Raw genomic sequence first — 20,500 nt, forward strand, 5'->3', positions numbered from 1 at the left:
GAACAGATAATGTCGCGACCCCCCCTCCTCCTTTTTTTACTTCTGCAGCATCACAGGTCTCTCTCTTCCAGCTCCTCTCAACGGCGAGGGCGAATTATCTTGTAAGTGTCTACATTTGCATTTTTTTTTACTGTTATTGTGTAAATTTACTAATTATTTTACGAACTGGCACTTACATTTTTATTATTACTGAATTTACTAATTATTTACTAACTAGCATTTACATTTTTATTATTATTGTTATTATGTAAATTTACTAATTATTTTTCTAAGTGGCACTTACATTTTTATTATTACTGAATTTACTAATTATTTACTAACTAGCATTTACATTTTTATTATTATTGTTATTATGTAAATTTACTAATTATTTTACTAAGTGGCACTTACATTTTTATTATTACTGCTATTGTGTAAATTTACTAATTATTTTACTAACTGGCACTTACATTTTTATTATTACTGCTATTGTGCGAATTTACTAATTATTTACTAACTAACTTTCAAATCAAGCACAAGGGTGGGTCATTCAAGTTTGGGTTCTTTTCCGCAACTGAAACAAAAATGGAAAATGTATATCGAGGCACGGTTCAGCGTTCAAGAAAGGCAACCTATCACCTGATGACCAAGGTAGAAGCACTTAACTGGTATTCTACCACCAAATTCCCGATTGATCAAAAGTCAATATACCTGCTAAAGGCTGACTCTGTTTGCGAACTCGAAAATGACATGTATATGGCCTTCACTGACCCAGTAGAAGACACTTTACACACATATGTTGCGAAGAATAAGGGGAAAAGGGGAATACTACAAATATTGAGTGCTCACCCAAAATCCCATGCTCCAGATTGTGCTCCTTTTTGAGGTACTTGAGCTCTTTCACAACATTCCTACAAAATTGTTAAATTAACAAAAATAACACATACATATAAACAATACTGGTTATATACTAACAATTATAATATTTCTATTAAATTACCACAAAATCTTCTTTATCTCCTTAGTGGCCTCTCTAGTGTCACGATCTACAAGATTCCCCTTATTCTTCACAACATATGTGTGTAAAGTGTCTTCTACTGGGTCGGTGAAGACCATATACATGTCCTTTTCGAATTCGTAAACGGAGTCAGCCTTGAGCAAGTATATTGACTTTTTATCAATCGGAAATTCGGTGGCAGAATACCAGTTAAGTGCTTCCGCCTTAGTCATCAGGTGACAGGTTGCCTTCCTTGAAGGCTGAACCGTGCCTTGATATACATTTTCCATTTTTGTTTCAGTTGGGGAGAGAACCCAAACTTGAATGCCTTGTGCTTGATTTGAAAGTTAGTAAATTTACACAATAAAAATATAAGTGCTAGTTAGTAAAATAATAAAAATGTCTGAGTGCAGATTGAGTGTGTCTATCTGTCCACCTGGTAAATAGCCTGGTCATTTACCAAAATGGGAGAGTAGATCATTTCAAAAATTTTGACTCATTGGCTTGTTTGAATCTTAAGATGGCAAAGAGTGTTTTACATACGTAGAGGGCATATGTTCATTGACGCAGAGAGTGTTATCATGATGGTGAACAATTGGATTATGAATGGGAAATAAGCTCCAACTTTGATTTTTTTTGCATCTGTATCGGCACTCTCTTGCTACCTTGTCAATGAAAAGGAAAGTTTTAACTCCCTTCACATATCCATTTCTTGTTATCAAGTCCTATAATTTATCCATTGATGCCGATTTTCCAAAATGATGATATTTGCTAAAGTTAACTGAATCTTCTTGGTAGATTGGGATACTGATTTCCTTAGTCGTCTATGATAATGAAGTCCAGAAGGGACATTATATGCAACACTTTGGCTGATTTTAGTTCTTGGCAATAGTTGTCAACCCATAGTCAATATGCACGGTTCGCGTGCCCAATGATCTATTTTTATTAACCATAAGCAATTTAAAAAGTCCACTTTACCACCCGCGGCAGGGGGAGGGCATGCGTTCTAGGATACATGCTAACCTGATAAAGATAATGAAATGATAAGAAGAGAGAAGGCAAGTGTTCCAGTTTACAACGCTTGGCCTAATTGACCAAAATGAGGCATGTGGTAGTCAAGTATTGGTCAGTAAATGACCATTTGGGACCAAAATTCAAACAAGAAACAACTTGATAGATTTTATTTGATTAGATACGCTGTCATGCAAGGGCTCGACTCCTTTCCACCACTATGGTAAGAGGCGACTTGCAAGTATTATCTTGGCCGACCAAACTCATTTCTTCACCGACCATAGACTCTTTCCTCGGAAATGCTGGTCTCTGTGGGTCAATAAAAGGCACGGGAAACTGCCCGAAGAAGCGTTCTCATCCCTGTCTTTTCTTATCACTCCTATCTTTTGCATATTCGAGGTACACCTTCATGTGCAAGTTAAAATTCAAAGGGCACTTGGAAATTTTCGATCATGAGGATTTGCACGACGATGAAGGACAAGGGAAGAAAGAATTCAAGTACCCGAGAATCTCCTACTTGGAACGTGCAGCATTCTCCACTCAAGCAGAATATATGCACTTCTAACTATTAACTACAGCCACGCTTGAAAGTTGTATGCTTATCGATTTCCCTTAACGTCATGTTGCAGATAAATTATAATATGAATTAGTCAGGCAAAATGATCAACAAATTACTGTTTACGCTACTGACCAAATCCAACACTAGAGTGCCTTGAATAAAGAAAGAATGTTTGCACAATTGAATCAGCAAACTGCGCTAAGCTTTATACGCAACCATTCATCACCAAGTGAGTTGAAATTGAGTTAATACAACAGTTCTAATGAAATTAAGTTACTACTACGTACATTTATAAGACTTGATCGATCGAGATTAAAGAGTAGAATACCCATTCCCAAGTAATACAGCTATTGTTCTCAACGTGTTCAGATATGATTTTTCAGTTCCATGCCATGCCAAGAAAGCCTATCCGGTGACACTGCATTACCAAAACTGCAACAAGAAAACCTATACGTTAGTCAATGCAGAGTCCAGGAGCCTCAATAACCCTTCGCGTGCTATAAACACATACTATTCCCCAATCAATCAGAGGCAAAAACACCGGGGTGATGTGAGAGAACCTGTCATCCACATATCTTAAAGATCAAATGGTTATCCCATGCGATTTTGGATTTAACAATACCTTTCGATACATATTATATAACCCTTAGTTGGGTACATTAATTTAAGCCTTATCAAGGGATCCATCATCTAGATCCAAGGGGAGAGCAGAGAAATTGAACAAGTCAGAGAGAAACTATCAAGTTATATAACTCACTGGAATCAGAACCTACAAACAGTACATGAAAGAAAACTCAGTTGCGTACCTGGCCTGTTTCAGAAACTGTAGTTTCCGGTTCTTCATACATAACAGCATCCAAGCCAGAAAGAGTTGAGTTCGTTAAACTTGCATCAGCCTCGGTATCATCCATGCTCAGATCATCATACCTACAAAATGACCAGCAGGGAATGACGACTTCGCCTAGGCTAAAGTACTGGGAATGTACAAAAAGGATACGAAACATTTAGAATTCAAAAGACACCATAATGCACGAAAGAAGGCATACATATACTGGACAAGTATATTGAACAAAAAATGGCAGGTCACAGCCGTATATAATATGCTAACAAATACATAAATGCAGATCAACGTTAAAGCCAAAATTAAAGAGGGAGGAAAGTCAGAACTTTTGCTCACATGATGAATGTTGAGTAAATACTGGTATCACAAACTACAAAGTCCTGCATGTTATAGTCTTCGACAGCCTCTAGAACTGCAGTGACAACTGGATTGTCCGTAGAGTTTGAGACAGATACTTGAAACACCGCTACACGTCCCCAAAACTCTTTGGAAGAGCTGGAATAGGAGAAACCTGAATAAAGGAGGCACATGCGGCCATGATCGTCAAGACTGGTGAGATAGCACTCTATGGGGTTGTAAAAGGGATCCTTGAATATTTCCTGTAGCTGATCTAGACGCTTTTCAGAATTGGTGAGCCCAAATGAGTCCAAGTTATAGGCAACAACTTCTGCTTCGCCGAATAAGGGCATAGCAATTAGAAAGCCATTGTACTCTACAGAGCACATAAGATAGGGAAACTTCAATGGGATGGCATAGTCCCATTCTTCTTTTTCTGCATCAAAAATGCATGAAAAATGGCTGGTATTAAGATACAGCTTGCGGCCAATAGCATAGCGGGACATGATAGGGGCGCGACAGGAGTAAAGGGGGGGAGGGAGAAGTTTCCAGGTTTTTAAATCAAAATCAAAAACCTCGAAAATTGGTTCAGTAAAACTATGACCAGCAAAGAGGAAGAGTGCATCTGTTGAAAGGACATAAACTTTGTTTTTATCCCCAAGGGTGACCACGATAGGGCAGGACTTGGGAGCAGAAAGATCGGGAAAGTTACTGTCCTTATAGAGGGTGTGGAATGTAGGGTCAAAGGTGAAGACATGTGAGTTGGGGTGGCGACATACAGAGCTATGTCTGAAAGACCTCGGGTCCAACTAAAAGTGAGGAACAATCCCAGGCCTGACAATCTTCTCACCCCCAACAAAATGCAATTTGGAATCCCTGATAACTAGTCCCATCCGGAAATTCAACATTTGCGTTGACAAACACATTTTTGAATTCGGGCCTCTTAGAAGTAGATCCCTTCTTAAATAAAAGCTGACTGATGTTGAGGCTGCAAACTCGCCCCATAAGCTGAATGCAATAATAGCAATCCTTGTTCGACATTTGTATCTTGTCCCGGGTGGGATCAACGATAGGAATGTGTGTCAAATAATGAATAAAATCAATCATTCATTCAATAGAATACCAAACCAATTATTAGTATCAACAAAACAGTCAAAGAGAATAATTTGTAGAATAGAGAAGAAAACTCAAGAAACTTCAAAATAAAGAGAGAGAAAAAAACAGACTCCCAAGGATTTTGATTTCAATCAACAACAGAAAATCGAAAACTGGTCCAAACACAACACCACCGAAAACCAAAAGGCATTCTACAATTATAAGATTCGAAGGAGAATAAGAAGATAACGGTTATTACAATTGACAACAGGGAGGAAACTGAGAGCCAGATCCAAATCTTACAACACCATTCATGAAAAAACCAGCAAATTAACATCTATACTAGCAGATGATAAATCCAACAATTATACTAACGCCATTCATGAAAATACCCCTACAACACAACCGTTAATTATACTACTAAATCTAAAGATTATCGTATCATCAACAAAATAATCCAATGGAAAAAAACAAAAATACCCCAAAAACAAGCACAAACTCTAAAGATAAAAAATATGCATAAAATTCCTAGAAAAAAAAAGATAAACGGTTTGCTTAGATGACAGAAGAAAAGATAACATCAAGGAAGGAGAGGGAAAAATCAGACGGTCTGATTCAGACCTGCCTGTTGAGATAGATCGCTCAGTTGGGTTCCCGGCCAAATCACTCTACCACACCTTAAGAAAAAGAAGGAGACGGCACGGTTGGCACGAACACTGCCCGATCGTCACGTCACCCTACATATATATGATTTTGGTTTATAAAGGTTTAGGAATCTCTGTGATAATTAATTGGGGACTTGAAAAAAGCACGAGCCAGAATTTATATTCATGGCCAGAGTGTGTGTACGTGAGGGAGGAAGAGGTTGAGATGTCTGAGTTTTGAGAGCATAAAACCTGGACAGAATCTTCTAATGTGTAACCCAAACACCACCAATCAAACCCAAAACGTGCAACTTGTATTCTTCAAAATACACCAAGGCATATATATATATATGGTCCCCCACATTGCCCTACTTGCCAAGCAAAAGCACATCAAACCCCTCCTCTATATATAAACCCTAAATATTATTGGCTTGGGACCTCTTATATTTCCTTTCTTCTTTTGTATCATATAAATCTTCAATAATATCATTCTTATCATCTATTTATACCACAATTTTATATCATCTTACATGGCACCTTAAGTGGACCATATTTTTAAAATAATTTGAATTTATTAATAAAAAAATTTGAAAAAAAAAAAACCTAAAACCTAGGAACCTGAAACTAAATCGTGTAGAAGCGTTGATTGGGAGCTTCGTGGGTACTGAGCTTTGTTACTTCAATAATTATACATACGAACGATTGCAACAAAAATTTTAGATCCTCAAGCAAAACTTAGTAGTCTGCAATAATGGAGAACAAATTAAAAGAAAAGGACATACACATCAATTAAACGAATCAATGCAAAATAGTGGTAGATGTTTGTTAATAATCAAACAAGGAAAGTGGAGCACCGATGAAAGGTGAAGGAGCATTGATTGAGAACTTCGTATAGGAAAGACGGTGACTGTGAAAGGGTGCGGGAACGAACGAGCATTGATTGAGAACATCTTGCTTTGCAAAGATGATGTTTCCACAACTCAAACTCATGACCTTTTGGTCCCAGTGAACAACATTTCCGTTGCTCCAAGGCTCTCTCTCATCGAATCAACCATTCATTCAATAAATTACGAATCCAATAATTAATATCAAGAAAACAATCAAATAGAACCATTTATAGTATAGTATAGTATAGTATAGTATAGTATAGTATAGTATTGAGATGCAAACTCAAGCAACTTCAAAATAAAGAAAAAAAAAATACTCTCAAAGATTTGATTTCAATCAACAACAGAAAACCCAAAGCCGGTCCAAAATACAGCTAAAATGCATTACACACAATAATAACAATTTACGCAACGCATTTGCCGAGTGTCATAATAAAATTTGAGAAAGAACCATTCGGCAAAAAGAATGAATTGGGTACCTCTTCTTCTTCAAATCAAAATCCCCTGATGCGATATTTCTTATACAATCATAAGACTCGAGGAAGAACAAGAAGATAAAGATTATTACCATTTACAATGGGTGAGGAAACTGAGAGCCTCAGCCAACTCATACAGCACCATTCAAGAAAAATCCAGCAAATTGACATCATTCACAAAACTGAACGAACACATGCAATGACCATTACACTTACAGTCTCAGTCGCGGAACACACCTGTCCAAAGCCAGAAGGAGTTGAGTTCGTGAAGCTTGCATCAGCCTCGGTGTCGTTCTTGTTCAGATCATCATAACTACAAAATTAAAAGGGTATGTTTGCTTACATGATCAACCTTGAGTAAATAGTGGAATGATTAACTGTACAAGTTAGAACTCCCCCTTGACCCGACTAACTAGGGTGGAAAAAAAATACCGAAAATCCGAAACCATACCGAAACCAAACCAAAAAAAACCCAAACCGAAAATCCCGAAAATTTTTATACCGAAACCAAACCGATCCCGAATTGTTTGGTATGGGATCGATCTCACACTTTAAAATAGTTCGGATTACCAGAGGAAACGGGCCAACCACAAAGTATCTAGAAAGGAATGCCTCAAAGAATCAGTTAGGGTATCGCATATGAATCGTTGTGAACTGCTTTTAAAAGTAAATTATCTTAATCCTTTTGTTCCTTAATACCAATTTTGAAGAGATTTAAGTGCCAACTTCTTTTGACCATCTTCTTTCCTATCCTACTCGTTCACAGGGTTGCATTGCGGAGACCAGATTTGCTCGTTATGGAATGATCCGTCGTCCATCCTCTCTGTAGTGCTTTTTCATTCTTTTTTTCACAGTGCAAGTTTTTGTGTTGTTACCTTTTGATAAGTAGAAATGTAGTTGTACGAATGTATGAGCGTATGACAGTTATTGTGAAAAATGCAATTGCTGAGGCTTTTTGGCAAGATCTTGTGTCTGCATGAAGAAAAATGTTTAAGCCACTTGGAAGCGGTCTTATTATTTATTAACACAAGTAACTGATTAAAATTTTAAGCTCAAAAATAGAAGAATCAGTTATAAATATTGAACTGACCTAAAACGTAGCCGGAATTGAGTTTGCATGAAAATTTTACCAAAAAGAGGTTCCAACTTTATGATGAATTTTGTAGAACTGGGCAAAACCGATTTTACAAATCCGGAGTTAATAGCAAACTGTTTTTGTGAAACCTGAAATTGTTGTGATTTCACAAGACATTTTGGGAGTTACTAGCTTCTTATTTTTGTTGTAAATTGCCATCTGTAGATATAAATTAGTGTTTTTTTGCCTCGTGATAATTATATGTAATATTCTTTTTCTTTCGGGATTATGTCCCTTGGTCAAGCAAAAAAGATAAAAAAAATAAAAAATAAATCCTATAAGTCATGTGGAACTGGTCATCCGATAATCGCGCAAACCCTTTCAAAAAAATATATATATTATATATTATATATAAGATAAAAATTAAATAAAATTACCAAAGTTTTGTTTGGTGCATCGAGGTAGGTATCGAAGAGATCCACCGTATCGAAAAACTAGAGACAGCGAGAGAGAGTGGCATTGAATTGCACCACTATTTCGCCTCTCCTTCCTCCCTCTCTGTGTCCGTCATGTCGTCGACCAGTGCTTTAAGCTCCCGGCTTTCCAACTTCCACCGCCTCACTGACTCCCAGGACCACCACTCTTTCCGTAAGCCCTCTCGAAACGTATTGGCTCAATACCAGTAGTATTCCGCACAATTTTGTATGCAAACATTTCTCGAATTGCATAGAAATTATGGCGTTTTCGAAACAAGATAGAACAGAAATTGGGTTTCTTTTTGTTCCAATTTTAACCCCTTTTTATCATACACTTGAGGAAAAAGCATTGCTTTGGCAGTGTGAGAAATTACTGTTGGAAATGTTGGACCATTGTATTTGAATTCTGGGCATTGAAAATTGATGCCACTTAGCTGAACGAGATTGTTTAGGATGTCAAACTAAATTGTGGGCATTGAAAATTTGTGTGCGTAAATGTTTGCGCTTTTTCGAAATTTATGTTCAATCTGTTAATCATTGTTTTGTTATGCAAAAATTTTTTGCCTATTCCGCTGTGAGACGGGGTTATTGCGTAATTTGTGATGACAAATCAAACTTACTGCTTTATTCTGATTACAGGTGAAGTAGTAAACTCACGTCCAGCACGTCCTTCAATTGTTTCTTGGCCTGGTATTAAGACTGGGAGGACACCCCGTTCGTCCCGTGTGTATGGCTTATTTGGAGGAGGGAAAAAGGGTGACGATGCAGCTTCAAAGGTTTAGCATTTTCCCTCTTGAAGTTTGTATTCCCATTTTTCTGGAACTTGTCTTGGGTAGACCAACTTTGTATTGACCATTGGAATTGCTATCTGCTGCATTGCTGTACCCGTTAATCCTTCTCAGAAATTTTATTTCTTGCCCCTTGTATTCCTCTGCTGAGTGTGTCAAGTCAATACAAACTCTGTTAAAATGAAAAGGGATGGCTGATTTTAACTTTTATATGCTTCATGTGGGGACACCAGATCAAATTTATATGCTTGATGCAGTATTAGGTTGCGGGGTTTCGTAGCCCTTCCAATTGTAAGCTAAGTAGCTTTATGCAGCCCTAGGCCCACAGATTTTGACATTAGGCTGTCAACTGTACTTTAGTCGAAGATGGTCCAGCAACGTTTTATTACGGATCATTATATCTTGCATCACGCAATTGATAGCAGGATTCGTTTAGGATGAAGGGCAGTGGTATGGACGTCAAATGGGGTTGCCTAGCTATAATTATAGTCGAACTATAAGGTTGCTATAGTGATAGTGTTATCATCGTTTATTTGTCTTGTGTAATGGCGACATTGCAAGCTTGAGGTCTATCATAACTGTGGCCACTTTTGGTTTACTAGAACATATGCTGATAATGACTTTATGTTGTTTCTAGCATAATTGTGACTACGATCCTATGTTGTTTTCTGTTACAGTATCCCGAGTCTGTCTTAGTCAACGTGGAGCTAGTCCAGCAGTCCTAAGAATAGAAACCTTGATTTAAGTATCAATTTGATATACTGTTATGTCTGCACTTTTGATGCAGGCAGGAGTTTTCAGCATGCAAAATCTGTATGAAACAGTTAAGCAAGCTCAAAATGTAGTACAAGTTGAAGCAGTGCGTGTGCAGAAAGAGCTTGCTGCGTATGTTCTTAAAGCTTTATCCAATTTCGTCTGATACCGATAATCCTTTCAGTGGTATAATTATTTATCTCGTCATTCTTTCTTTTCTTTTTTTTTTCCCTTTTTCAGGGCAGTGTTTGATGGTTACTGTGAAGGTGAGATTATAAAGGTACGAATGATTCACTCTTGCGACAAGGTCAACTTTGGATATTTGTTCAGTTTGGGAATATAAGCTGGTTCTCTTGTGTCTGAATGGTATTTTAACTTTCACTTTCATAGTATCAAGATAATGTGAAGACCACGGTCATAGTGTCAAAACTTTTGCTGACCTACACAGATAACTTTGAGTTTTTCCAATCAGTGCATTTTAGTTTTATGAGCTCAGCTGTTAGTTACATGGAACCTTCGTCTTCGTCTTCTCTTCACTTTCATATATACTCTTGTCTCTGTTGCTCTCAGATTTGACAATCCTCTGATCTCTGATTTTCCCCTAGGTAACGCTTTCTGGTAACCAGCAACCTGTACGCACTGAGATAACTGAGGCTGCTATGGAACTAGGAGCAGAAGTAAGTCGTGAAAACTATTTTTCCCTTTCCCGTTTGCCAGAATGAGTTTCTCTCCTTAGGATAGATGTGATTTCTTTTCCTTTTTTTTTTTTTTTCACAATGCAGAAAGTCTCTGAATTGGTGACGGAAGCATACAAAGATGCGCATCAGAAAAGTGTCATGGTGAGAACTCTTGTGTTTCTATGTTTTTACGGACTGATTGATAATAGTCGGCTACTTTAACTGATGGTATTTGTGTTTCAATCTTCAGGCCATGAAGGATAGAGTGAGCAACCTTGCCCAGAGTATAGGAATGCCAAAAGCTCTCGGTGAATTGAAATGATTTGCCGGTGCATCTCTATGACATTTTTAACTGTCCTGTTTCGTCGTAATGTTGAACTTTTTTCTTCGTACCTCTTAGTTTCAAGGAAAAATCGTTGATTCAAAATTTTCAATGAGGTCAAGTTTCAGTTTCAAGTTTTTGTTTCCGTCGCTTGAACTCCTGGGGGGTTTTGATAAAAATTGTTGAGGCTTATATGTATAAAATGATATCTTTGATATTACGATATTCGAAATAGAATTACATAATATCTCAGACCCCTCTCTGAAAAAAAAATAAAGAATTAAACAAATAATTATACCCCCACCCTCTTTCCTCTAAAACCATACAGCAAAAACTCCCAATGCCACCAGAGTCAGAACACCACCCTGCAAGGTTGTAGCACCGCTGGTAGGAGCAACAGCTGGACCGTCAACCTCCCCAGCCGGAGAAGGAGCGGGAGAGATACCGAGGTGCTTCCTTGGAGTCATAACAACCACGACCAGCTTCTGCCCTTTCTCGCAGTGTCCCTTGGTTCCGCTGATGAAGTAGTAAGGCCCCGGCTGGTCGAGGTGGAGCTTGGTCTCGTTGTCCTTGTACTGCTCAATAGGGTTCGATGCATTGCAGTTTGTGTATTCTTCTTTCGTCACTCGCAACACTGAGTCTTTGGCGCTGTCATACTTCCACACTGAAAACAAATTTACAGAAAACAAAAAAATAAAAAAAAAAAATTAGCAATGTGCAAAGGAAAACTTAAAAAAAGGAAAATTCCAGATGGGAATTGGACTGGGGATTTTACCGAGAGTGTCGCCGACGCGAAAGCGGGTGCTTTCAGCCCATTTGTTGAGGGATTGGGATTCGGAGGAGGGGACTGCCCATGAGCCATTCTTGCCGCCGATGTTGAACTCTCTGGCTTCGGAGAAGCTGAAGAGGAGAAAGACCACGAGAAGAGAGGAGTATGACAGAGCTTTCGAGGATGAAAAGCCAGCCATTAGAGAGTGTGTCTGCAAGTGTGTTGTCGGATTTTGAAGAATTTGAGTGTGTGAGAGGGAGAGAGAGAATTGGAGTCGTGGCTATGGGGTCTCAGCTGTGATGTATATATAGTCTGGGGAGAAAAAGTAGCCGTTGTGGGGTTAGGGAAAACGTTAAAGCAACGGTAAAGAAAACGTTTAGGGCGGAGCAGAAAACGTTTCTTGCAACGGTCACAAAAGCATGGAAAGACTACAACACCTTGTTGCAGGGCTTGGGCCCTGTCAGTGCACACTGGCTGGATTCGAAACGCTTCAAAACGTCGTCGTTTTAGGAGGTGGGGTACGGTACTACTTTCCGGAGCTAATCTAATTCAATTACTTGCTTCGTGCAAAAAAATATTCAATTACTTGCAGACTTGTACTTGTACTTCGGTGAATGCAATATTTGCTCGATTTTATTAATTTTCTTAAGGAAAGTTATTATTTTTTGCATGTCGGGACGCTTGTGAGTTAATCATAAATTTCTATATATGAAATTTGAAAACTACGATGATAAATAGTCATCTGAAAATACTATTTAATGATATTTTCGTCATAATTGTATTTTAATTTGGTTCACATGCAAGCAATATAGAGTGAGTCATATTCAAGCCATATCAAGTGATTTGATGAATTTGTAGAAAAATCAATGAATATGGATTAAATGTTATCGGCACATAAAATTAGGGTTTAGGTTCGCAATAGAGATTTCATCAAGGTTTAGAGTCATACCAAAGTTTGGAGACAAGGGGGATTTTTTTTTTTTTTTTTTTTTTTTTTCACATGAACTAGTTTCATGATTAGTTAGGTTTTAATTTTTATATTTTTTTTACATTGCAACCTGTAGTTTTGAAATCGTATATACCTAAAACCTTACACAAACCGTATACGTGTCAAGTGACGGAGGCGTGCATTTGGATAAATTTTTCAATGTGACGGGAACACGAAGTGATACACCACGTATCATTATATAAATTGTGGGATATGTGTGTTAAAAAGTTAATAACTTAAAAAATACAATTTCCCACCACTTGTATAAAAATACATGGTGTATCATTCGTGTTTCGATCACTAGGAAAAAAAATCCTGCACTTGGTGCCATGCAACTTAAAACGTGTCGACAAAGCCTCTCCTATGCAATATTGCATGCAGAAACAAAGGATAGGTTTCACCGTCTCAGACCCCAAACAGAAATATAAGATATACAGAGAGAGAGGGAGACTGGAACAAGAATTGGAGATTGGAGAGAAAAGAAATGGCAGACGCACCAAAGAGGTCACCTCCTCCCGAGGCTGCGAGGAGGGGCTTTTTCCTTGGCATGAGCACCACCACCATGGCCGTCACTGCCGCTGTTATCGCCGGTGTCCTTGGCTACTATGCCCTTTATGTGAAGACAAAGCCCGAGGTCTATCCTCGAAGGGTTGCAGACCTCTTTATATATTGAGTTTGTCTAAATTATATGTTATAGATTACATAATAAGGCGATTTATTAGTTAAAATTGCTCATTAAAAACCGCGTGGTAACTTGAGTGCATTTTGGAAAGATATATGAGAATGTTAATTGTATTCTATTTTCTTTAAGATGCGGAAATTCGAACATGAAACTTCTTTCTGTCGAATCTAATTTAACAAATTAGTCGATGAAATTTGACTTTAAGACCTCTTTAGCCTAATTCAATTTGACAATTGATGAAATTCGAATGTGAGAACTCTTTCAGCTTACCTCTAACAATTTCTATGGAGAACTCTTGAAAAATAAACAAATAGGAATAATCTCTTGGAAAGAATTCTGGTTCAAAATTGACCCAACAGGTTTCTGAAAATTTTGAAAACACTTCAAAACCTAATTTTATTTTCACTCAAGAAATAGCATTAAAGCTGAAATATAATACTAATAAATAAATAAAATAATGATTTTAGTTGTGTACAAGCAACGAGAGTGTAACCGGCATACGAGTTAGTACACCACGTATCATTATACAAATGCTGTTATGTGTGTTAAAAATTTAATAACTTAAAAAATAAAATTTTCACCATTTACATCACGTGATGTAGCACTTGTGTTTCCGTTACAATAAAAAATTTCACCCAAGCAACATGCACTAGTTGAGTTGTCGTAATAGCTAGGGTTACACGAACGCACTACGTGTCTACGTGTCAAGTGACGGAGCATGCGCTCTAAACGTGTCAAGAAGTCCAGTTCCTCTTCTTCAAATGTTTGGAGTCACGGTTTCAACTGATTTATACAAAATAGCATTAACACAACCAAGGCAGAGAGAGAGATGGCGGGGGATGAAGATTGGAGGAAAACGGCAGAGACGACGAAAATGAGTTCGGAGGAAGTGAAGAGAGCTGGACTGGAGGGAGCACAGAGGCCTCCCGGTCATAACCCCGGCGGTGTTCTTCACCAGCGACGCGGTCTCCCCTTTGGCCCTATCACCATGGCAGTTACCGGCTTCCTCATCGTCGGCGCCATCGGCTACTTCACCCTGTACACCCTCAAAAAGCCCGAAGCCACCGCCGGAGATGTTGCCAAGGTCTCCGCCAATGTTGCCACCCCGGAGGACACTAGCCCAAGGAAGTAGCGCCTCAGGTCCTCCTCAGAACTGTGTATTTTGTATTTTTACCTTCATGCTTTTTGACATTCGAAGATGCGGCGCGCGGTTCTTAATTGTAGCAGTAATTTTAACAAAATGAAATCGCATTTTTGTTTTGAATAATAGTTGTGTTCATCCGCGCCCGGTCGGTTCTTAATTGTACCAGTTTAATTAGGATTTTCTACCCTTCAAATTTCCTCCCGTTACTTCTCTTCTCACACTTTTCTGAGCCTCTCTATAAAGAAGTCGCACTTTTCTGTCTTTTAATATAAAGAAGTTAACACAAAATGTTGACGTAATTTTACCGTAACAGATAACTGAAGAAAATGGAGGAATTTCTATTTATGACAATTTAAGAAAGAAGTCCGATCTAGTTCGAATGTTGTATGCGACTTGATCTCTGCTCAAATGTGACACCAACAACGTGAGAACTGCAGCGTTGTTATCGCATATCTGTCGGGGACAGCCATGATATCCCCATCCAACGACAAAATTTTTGGGTCCATCTTATAAAAGTTAGCTCTCCGTCATAGGACCGTCCGTTTAACAGTGGCAGAGACAGTGAATTGCCTTTTACCGCCTTCCACACATACACTGTTAATTATTGTCCTCTTCAATTCATTCAAACAGACGGCGGCGTGCAGAAGGTCAAAAAGGATTTGTGTGGAGTGCACTCCCATCCAACAGACGATTGCAAATGTAAGTAAAACCATGAAAATGGCAGTGTAGAAGTAGTCTTGAAAAATAAACAAATAGAAATATAAGAAAATATGACCTTGTCGGCTTTTTGTCATGGTTCAAAATTGAGCACAAATAGGATACATTTTCGAAAGCACAATAATCCAAAGTTAATTGCAAAATCTTACACTACTTGAAGAGATATTACCATCTGTTTGCATCTTCTGGGGAGGAGGGGAGAGGAAGAGGGGATATCACACCTTGCCGAGCCCCGGTTTTGAGTTTATTTGTCTAGTCGATCTTCACCGATGAGTAGATGAGCCTCGTGAACCAAAAGCAGGCGTAGAAGCCAATGGTTCCGGTGACAACAAAGAATGCATAAGATGCAATAAGCATGTATCCAAAGTATAAGAGGGCCGACACCAGCTTTGAGATTTCGAGCTTTGTGAAGAAGTAGAATGTGGCGTAGAGGAAGAGGTACAGAGCCGATGAGCCCGATGTGAGGTATGATCTCCACCACCACAAGTAATCTTCGCTGCACAACTGGAAGTAGCAGAGGACGATGGTGATCTCAGCGCATGTGATGATGAGGATGATGAAGACCAAGAAGAGGAAACCGAAGATGTAGTAGAACTGGTTCAGCCAGATCGAAGTCAGGATGAAGAATAGTTCGATGAAAACTGCTCCGAATGGGAGGATCCCTCCAATTAGAATCGAGAAAATTGGTTTCATGTACCAGGCTTGTTCTGGGATCTGTCTTGGGATTTTATTTGTCTTCACTGGATCCTCAAGTGCTGGCTTCCTGAATCCAACATAGCCTCCCACAAATACGAGTGGGACTGAGATTCCGAACCATAAAAAGACCAGGGCAAACATTGTGCCGAATGGCACAGCTCCAGATGATTTCTGGCCCCAAATTAGAGTGTTCAAGACAATGAAAATGGCAGAGACAGTTGCTGGGAACATGACCGCAGTCCTGAAAGCAATTTTCTTCCATTCTGTACCTTTAAACATCTTGTATAAGCGAGCAGAGGCATAACCGGCGAAAATTCCCATGAATACAAAAAGCAAGAGCATTGCCGTCATAAGACCACCCCGGTTCGATGGGGAGAGGAAACCAAGGACAGCAAAGATCATTGTCACCAGTATCATTCCAAAGAACTGAACACCAGTTCCAACATATACACACAGCAATTCAGAGTTATTTGGAGCCCTGAAAACATCCCCGTGGACAAGTTTCCATCCTGTCTCTTCTTGTGCTTCTTCCTGGGTCTCAAGTTCATTATACTTGGAGATATCACGGTAGAGTGTTCTTAGCATAATCATCGCTACCATACCCGAAAGGAAGAGGACAATCATCAATGAGTTGACAATTGAAAACCAATGGATTTGGTCGTCACTCATCAGTAGATAAGCATCCCATCTAGAAGCCCACTTCACATCACTCTCCTAAACAAGTAAACATGAAAAGAAGTATCCCATGAGATGACTAGTTCCTCAGAAATGACAATGTATGTTCAACACCATTTACATCAGAAACATTAGTTCAATGAACTTCCGATATTAGTTCATGACACAAATATGATGTTATAATAAGTAGACAGTAGACAGTAAATTATGAGTTATAAGTCTCCAATGTAGAAATACTAAGTAAATTTTAAATTACAGAGCTCACCTGGAATTCAACATCATAGGTAAAAATGATTTCTTGCTTCTCGGCAACCTCTTGAGGAGAGTTAGAATTAACAACAGTGTGTTTCGAATGGGGGTCACAGGTAGTTAAACGAGTCTGTGCACCATTCCATTTCCCTTCGTATTCATGTTTAACACTGGACATTCAACAGTCAAACAAACCATATTACCAACTGACACCTTAGAAAGAAGATTCAGCAAGGACTCATTCAGGAGAAAAGGAACGCCTGAAAAAACTGACCTGAACGGTTTAACCTCAAATCCCACTATTCTTGCTGTTTCAGTTTGCGAATCTCTATGGTATTTCACAGTAAATGCCAGATGGTTGTGGATGAAGTACTTCTCTTCTTTGCTCTGCGCACAATCACATAGTGTAAGAAAGAGAAAAACATAATCCCCCGAACAAGAAAGTTATTTGGTGCCACCAACCATGGACGTACCCCAGCATAATGGCCTTTGAGCCCAACATGGAATCCAAGCTGATAAACAGTAGGAGCTTCTTGATCTGGCCTTTGAATGGGAACGACTAGTGGTAGATTATCAAGGATCCTGTCATAAAGAAAACAGTTTTAATAAGAGATGCGACTTCATTGCAGTCCCTCTTATCTAATCTAATAGAATAAATCATTTAAAGGGTCAGAAAAATACATGTTCACTCGATACTCGTCATCTATCTTCTCCTTAAACCGCTTCACAATTTTGGCATCAGGTGTCAACCGGCAAAGAATGTTGCACATCTGAGCCTCCCGCATTTTAAACTGCAAAAATTCCCATTGTAAGTTAATGAACATAGGAGAAACAAGTAAGCCTTGGATTTATACGAGTGCAATAACACTAACCACATAGGGGGAGTTCTCAATTCGGTCACCACGAAGCACTTCCCCAAGATTCTCTGCACTGTCCACAATCTTCTCAGGTTTACAGTAAGGGAGAGAGTAAAATGAGTAAGGAAGCTGAGTCTTTGTGGATGTCAATTTATTCACTTTAACTTTCAAAACATCTCCCTGCATTCAAAGATCCAAGAGAACGAAATTAACACAAACATTCCCCGAGGCAAAGTAATTTGCTTGTCAGCCAAGTGATGTAAAACAAACTCGAAATTTCGAATCTAAATTTCGAAATATTCAAACCATAAACAGCATTTGTAATCCAGTGAGACCTATACGACGGTCTTCTTAGAGTACTTGCTTAGGGCACATACAGATCGATATCGGACCAACCGAGATCTGATGGGCCGCGAATTACTATATTACATTACTCTAAGCATTAAAAGTATTAATAAAACACAGCCTAAGCAAATCGAAGAAATATGCAGAGCAAAAGAACACATACCAAAACCTACAAATCTCAGGATTTGAACTATGCTAAAGGTCAACTAAACTTAATTCGACCATCATTTCAATAGAAAACCAATCGAATTCACGATAACCTATTCTCCAATCCTTCAATTTTCCTCCATTTTCTGAGCAACCAAACAGACGAAACCTAACACTAGGCCGCAGATCTGAATGGTGAACACACAGATCACTCATTTCATACACAAAGACATCCAATTTGTACAACAACAAAAAAAAATCGAATTAAATTAAATTAAATTAAGGGTTGGGTTTGTCGGCGATTGAGAGCTGACCTTGATGAAGTCCTCCGGAGCGACGCCGGGGAGGTAGAAGGAGTGGGCGCCATGGACGAGAAGTAGGAAGATCGCAGAGATCGCCAGGACTGCCGGGGATCTACGAGACGCCATGGCCTCCGACTGAGGGAGAGAGAGAGAGCAGAGGAGGGGGTGTGCAGATCTGGAGGACGAGGAGTCCGTCTCTTGGTTGCTGTTTAATAGTTGGATTCGTATTTGTCTGTTGCGTAGAAATAATTATAACTAAAAAAATAACAAAATTAGAGTCGAAGGAAAATAAAATATTATAAAGGGGACAGAGAAGGAAACTGGAAGGAGGGGTGGACTCACTGTTTTATCTCCGGTGAGATCTGGTGCGGTGTGATGCTTCTGAGTCGTGTGTCTTGATTGCGCCACGTCAGTCCCTTGTACATAAAGGAAAGATCAAGTCATGAATCATGAAATTCTCTTCTTTAACTCAGTATGTACTTGTTTAAAGTAGCAAAATATCCTTCTTCTTTTTGGGCAAACAAGTAGTAAAATATCGTTTGTAATAAAATTTATATATTTTTATTATTAATTAATAAAAAAAATTTTGTCAACTAAAAGATGGTGGAAAGATAGTTAGCCTTCTATCACATAAAAAAAAAAAAAAATTGATTGGCAATAATGTAATGTCACATGTCCAAATTTTACTGTTTTTTATTAAAGCATTATCTCACAGTAATGTTAAAATACATTCAATATTTAAAAAAAAAACAAAAAAAAAAAAAACCAAAAACAAAAACCTCTCACTCCCCCAACGTTCTCTCTCTCCCTTTATCCTTCTCATTTTCTAAAAAATATGTTCATACACATAAAATGTGTAGGCAAATGCTAATGTACATATAAAAAATTAACAATTTTAATAACTGATAATATCATTGTGACAAATTATTTATTATTTTATACATATAAATGGCTAAACAACCTTTATATATTACGATTAATAAAATAAATATACCAATATGTGCACATTTGGCCCTTGAATATTATTAAATTTCATCTTGACTAGATCCTTTACCTTTATGAATTTGCCAATTTGCTATGGATCCCTTTCACCAGCTTTCCCTTCCTTTCCTTTTACGTCAACACAACGACATGTCGTTTTGCAATTTTTATGTCAACTTATGTATGATGTGACGTGAAGCCATTGCGTTATACCACTTTAGCAGTTTAGTGCCTGAAATTATGGGTTGAATCTGGAAATAGCAAAAAGATGAGTAGGACAGATCAATGAATCCAAGATTTAGCATCATCTGCAGATTCTGCACTAATTGTTTATTCTTCTTTTAAATTTTCTTTAATTTATTTAATTCAATGGTTAAAAAAAAATTTATTATCTCTACTAATTAATAAAACATTTATTATCAATCAAAACCCTATAAAATTACCGGTTTAATCCTCTAATTAAAACAGAACATGAATAAGAAATATGGGGCAGAAATTTAATTTCACAAACCAAATTTTGCTTTTTTTTTTCAAAGTCTTACAAACATGTAATCCTAACATATCTCTAATTAAAATAAAATAAAAATAAAAAACTTTTCACTTCCACATTCTCTATCACTCTCATCCTCTCTTCTTCTATTTCAAAAGCAAAAACAAAAATTTCTCATACTTTATGTGTCCCCATATGCTAGTGTTATATAATATCGTGTTACGCAATGTCAAACCATTAGAGACCTAACTCGAGGAGGCTTGACAAAAACCCTTAAGTACTTCCTGCAAAATCTTATCATGTTATGGTTCTCGTTTGGTGGCTTGGCATGGACCGAAGAAACTTCAAATTATTTTAGAGAAAAACTAATGAAAGGGGCTTGAAAACTTTGAGTTTTAACGATAAAAACAAAATAAAGGGTAAAGTGAATAGTATCAAGTTTGACTTTTTAATATAAAAATGTAATTTTTCGTTAAAATGAATCGTACTGTGGACTTTTTGTTAAAACTTCCTTATTTTAGTCTATAGCATACCAAGGCCGA

General features: G+C 38.0%; 5 protein-coding genes across 6 annotated transcripts; 2 read left to right on the forward strand and 3 right to left on the reverse strand.

The window, feature by feature from the left end:
* Positions 1–2,731: 2,731 nt before the first annotated feature.
* LOC148691022 (uncharacterized) lies at positions 2,732–5,809 on the reverse strand. Of its 2 annotated transcripts, XM_088685464.1 has the most exons (5): positions 5,715–5,809; positions 5,440–5,555; positions 3,724–4,159; positions 3,353–3,473; positions 2,732–2,978 (listed from the first exon to the last, which is right to left on the reverse strand). In XM_088685464.1, the coding sequence occupies exons 3-5, from the start codon at positions 4,110–4,112 to the stop codon at positions 2,970–2,972; spliced, it is 519 nt and encodes a 172-aa protein (XP_088541590.1). In that variant the 5' UTR covers positions 4,113–4,159; positions 5,440–5,555; positions 5,715–5,809; the 3' UTR covers positions 2,732–2,969. The 2 variants fall into 2 exon arrangements, with proteins under 2 accessions (XP_088541590.1, XP_088541589.1); XM_088685463.1 differs by lacking the exons at positions 5,440–5,555; positions 5,715–5,809 and having other exon boundaries at positions 3,724–5,351.
* Positions 5,810–8,333: 2,524 nt separating this feature from the next.
* Positions 8,334–11,050, forward strand: LOC137738336 (nucleoid-associated protein At4g30620, chloroplastic). Its single transcript, XM_068477977.2, has 7 exons — positions 8,334–8,548; positions 9,016–9,152; positions 9,952–10,049; positions 10,158–10,197; positions 10,523–10,594; positions 10,700–10,756; positions 10,845–11,050. Exons 1-7 carry the CDS (start codon positions 8,470–8,472, stop codon positions 10,914–10,916), a joined length of 555 nt encoding a protein of 184 aa, XP_068334078.1. The 5' UTR covers positions 8,334–8,469; the 3' UTR covers positions 10,917–11,050.
* Positions 11,022–11,977, reverse strand: LOC137738347 (early nodulin-like protein 15). Its single transcript, XM_068477988.2, has 2 exons — positions 11,692–11,977; positions 11,022–11,580 (listed from the first exon to the last, which is right to left on the reverse strand). The coding sequence occupies exons 1-2, from the start codon at positions 11,882–11,884 to the stop codon at positions 11,231–11,233; spliced, it is 543 nt and encodes a 180-aa protein (XP_068334089.1). The 5' UTR covers positions 11,885–11,977; the 3' UTR covers positions 11,022–11,230.
* A 2,161-nt stretch (positions 11,978–14,138) lies between these two features.
* On the forward strand, positions 14,139–14,700 carry LOC137733085 (uncharacterized). The gene has a single exon (XM_068472273.2). It carries the CDS (start codon positions 14,185–14,187, stop codon positions 14,485–14,487), a length of 303 nt encoding a protein of 100 aa, XP_068328374.1. The 5' UTR covers positions 14,139–14,184; the 3' UTR covers positions 14,488–14,700.
* Positions 14,701–15,236: 536 nt separating this feature from the next.
* LOC137733246 (transmembrane 9 superfamily member 8) lies at positions 15,237–18,839 on the reverse strand. The gene is made up of 7 exons (XM_068472397.2): positions 18,500–18,839; positions 17,709–17,873; positions 17,518–17,627; positions 17,310–17,418; positions 17,111–17,223; positions 16,853–17,006; positions 15,237–16,626 (listed from the first exon to the last, which is right to left on the reverse strand). The coding sequence occupies exons 1-7, from the start codon at positions 18,611–18,613 to the stop codon at positions 15,469–15,471; spliced, it is 1,923 nt and encodes a 640-aa protein (XP_068328498.1). The 5' UTR covers positions 18,614–18,839; the 3' UTR covers positions 15,237–15,468.
* Between the last annotated feature and the right edge of the window lie 1,661 nt (positions 18,840–20,500).

This window comes from Pyrus communis, chromosome 15 (genome assembly GCF_041283825.1).
Source record: "Pyrus communis isolate YQ-2024b chromosome 15, ASM4128382v1, whole genome shotgun sequence".
Classification (NCBI taxonomy): Eukaryota; Viridiplantae; Streptophyta; class Magnoliopsida; order Rosales; family Rosaceae; genus Pyrus; species Pyrus communis.

Excerpts from the sequence above, each read along its gene's own strand:
- LOC148691022 (XM_088685463.1), bottom strand. The coding sequence starts at position 4,229 with ATGTCCCGCTATGCTATTGGCCGCAAGCTGTATCTTAATACCAGCCAT. Across the intron at positions 3,474-3,723 it reads ATTTACTCAACATTCATCAT|GTATGATGATCTGAGCATGG; the intron begins GTGAGCAAAAGT and ends GTCATTTTGTAG.
- LOC137738336 (XM_068477977.2), top strand. The coding sequence starts at position 8,470 with ATGTCGTCGACCAGTGCTTTAAGCTCCCGGCTTTCCAACTTCCACCGC. Across the intron at positions 8,549-9,015 it reads CCAGGACCACCACTCTTTCC|GTGAAGTAGTAAACTCACGT; the intron begins GTAAGCCCTCTC and ends TTCTGATTACAG. Across the intron at positions 10,198-10,522 it reads GTGAAGGTGAGATTATAAAG|GTAACGCTTTCTGGTAACCA; the intron begins GTACGAATGATT and ends ATTTTCCCCTAG.
- LOC137738347 (XM_068477988.2), bottom strand. The coding sequence starts at position 11,884 with ATGGCTGGCTTTTCATCCTCGAAAGCTCTGTCATACTCCTCTCTTCTC. Across the intron at positions 11,581-11,691 it reads TCGCGTCGGCGACACTCTCG|TGTGGAAGTATGACAGCGCC; the intron begins GTAAAATCCCCA and ends ATTTGTTTTCAG.
- LOC137733085 (XM_068472273.2), top strand. The coding sequence starts at position 14,185 with ATGGCGGGGGATGAAGATTGGAGGAAAACGGCAGAGACGACGAAAATG.
- LOC137733246 (XM_068472397.2), bottom strand. The coding sequence starts at position 18,613 with ATGGCGTCTCGTAGATCCCCGGCAGTCCTGGCGATCTCTGCGATCTTC. Across the intron at positions 17,224-17,309 it reads TCAAAGGCCATTATGCTGGG|AGCAAAGAAGAGAAGTACTT; the intron begins GTACGTCCATGG and ends GATTGTGCGCAG. Across the intron at positions 16,627-16,852 it reads CCTATGATGTTGAATTCCAG|GAGAGTGATGTGAAGTGGGC; the intron begins GTGAGCTCTGTA and ends TTACTTGTTTAG.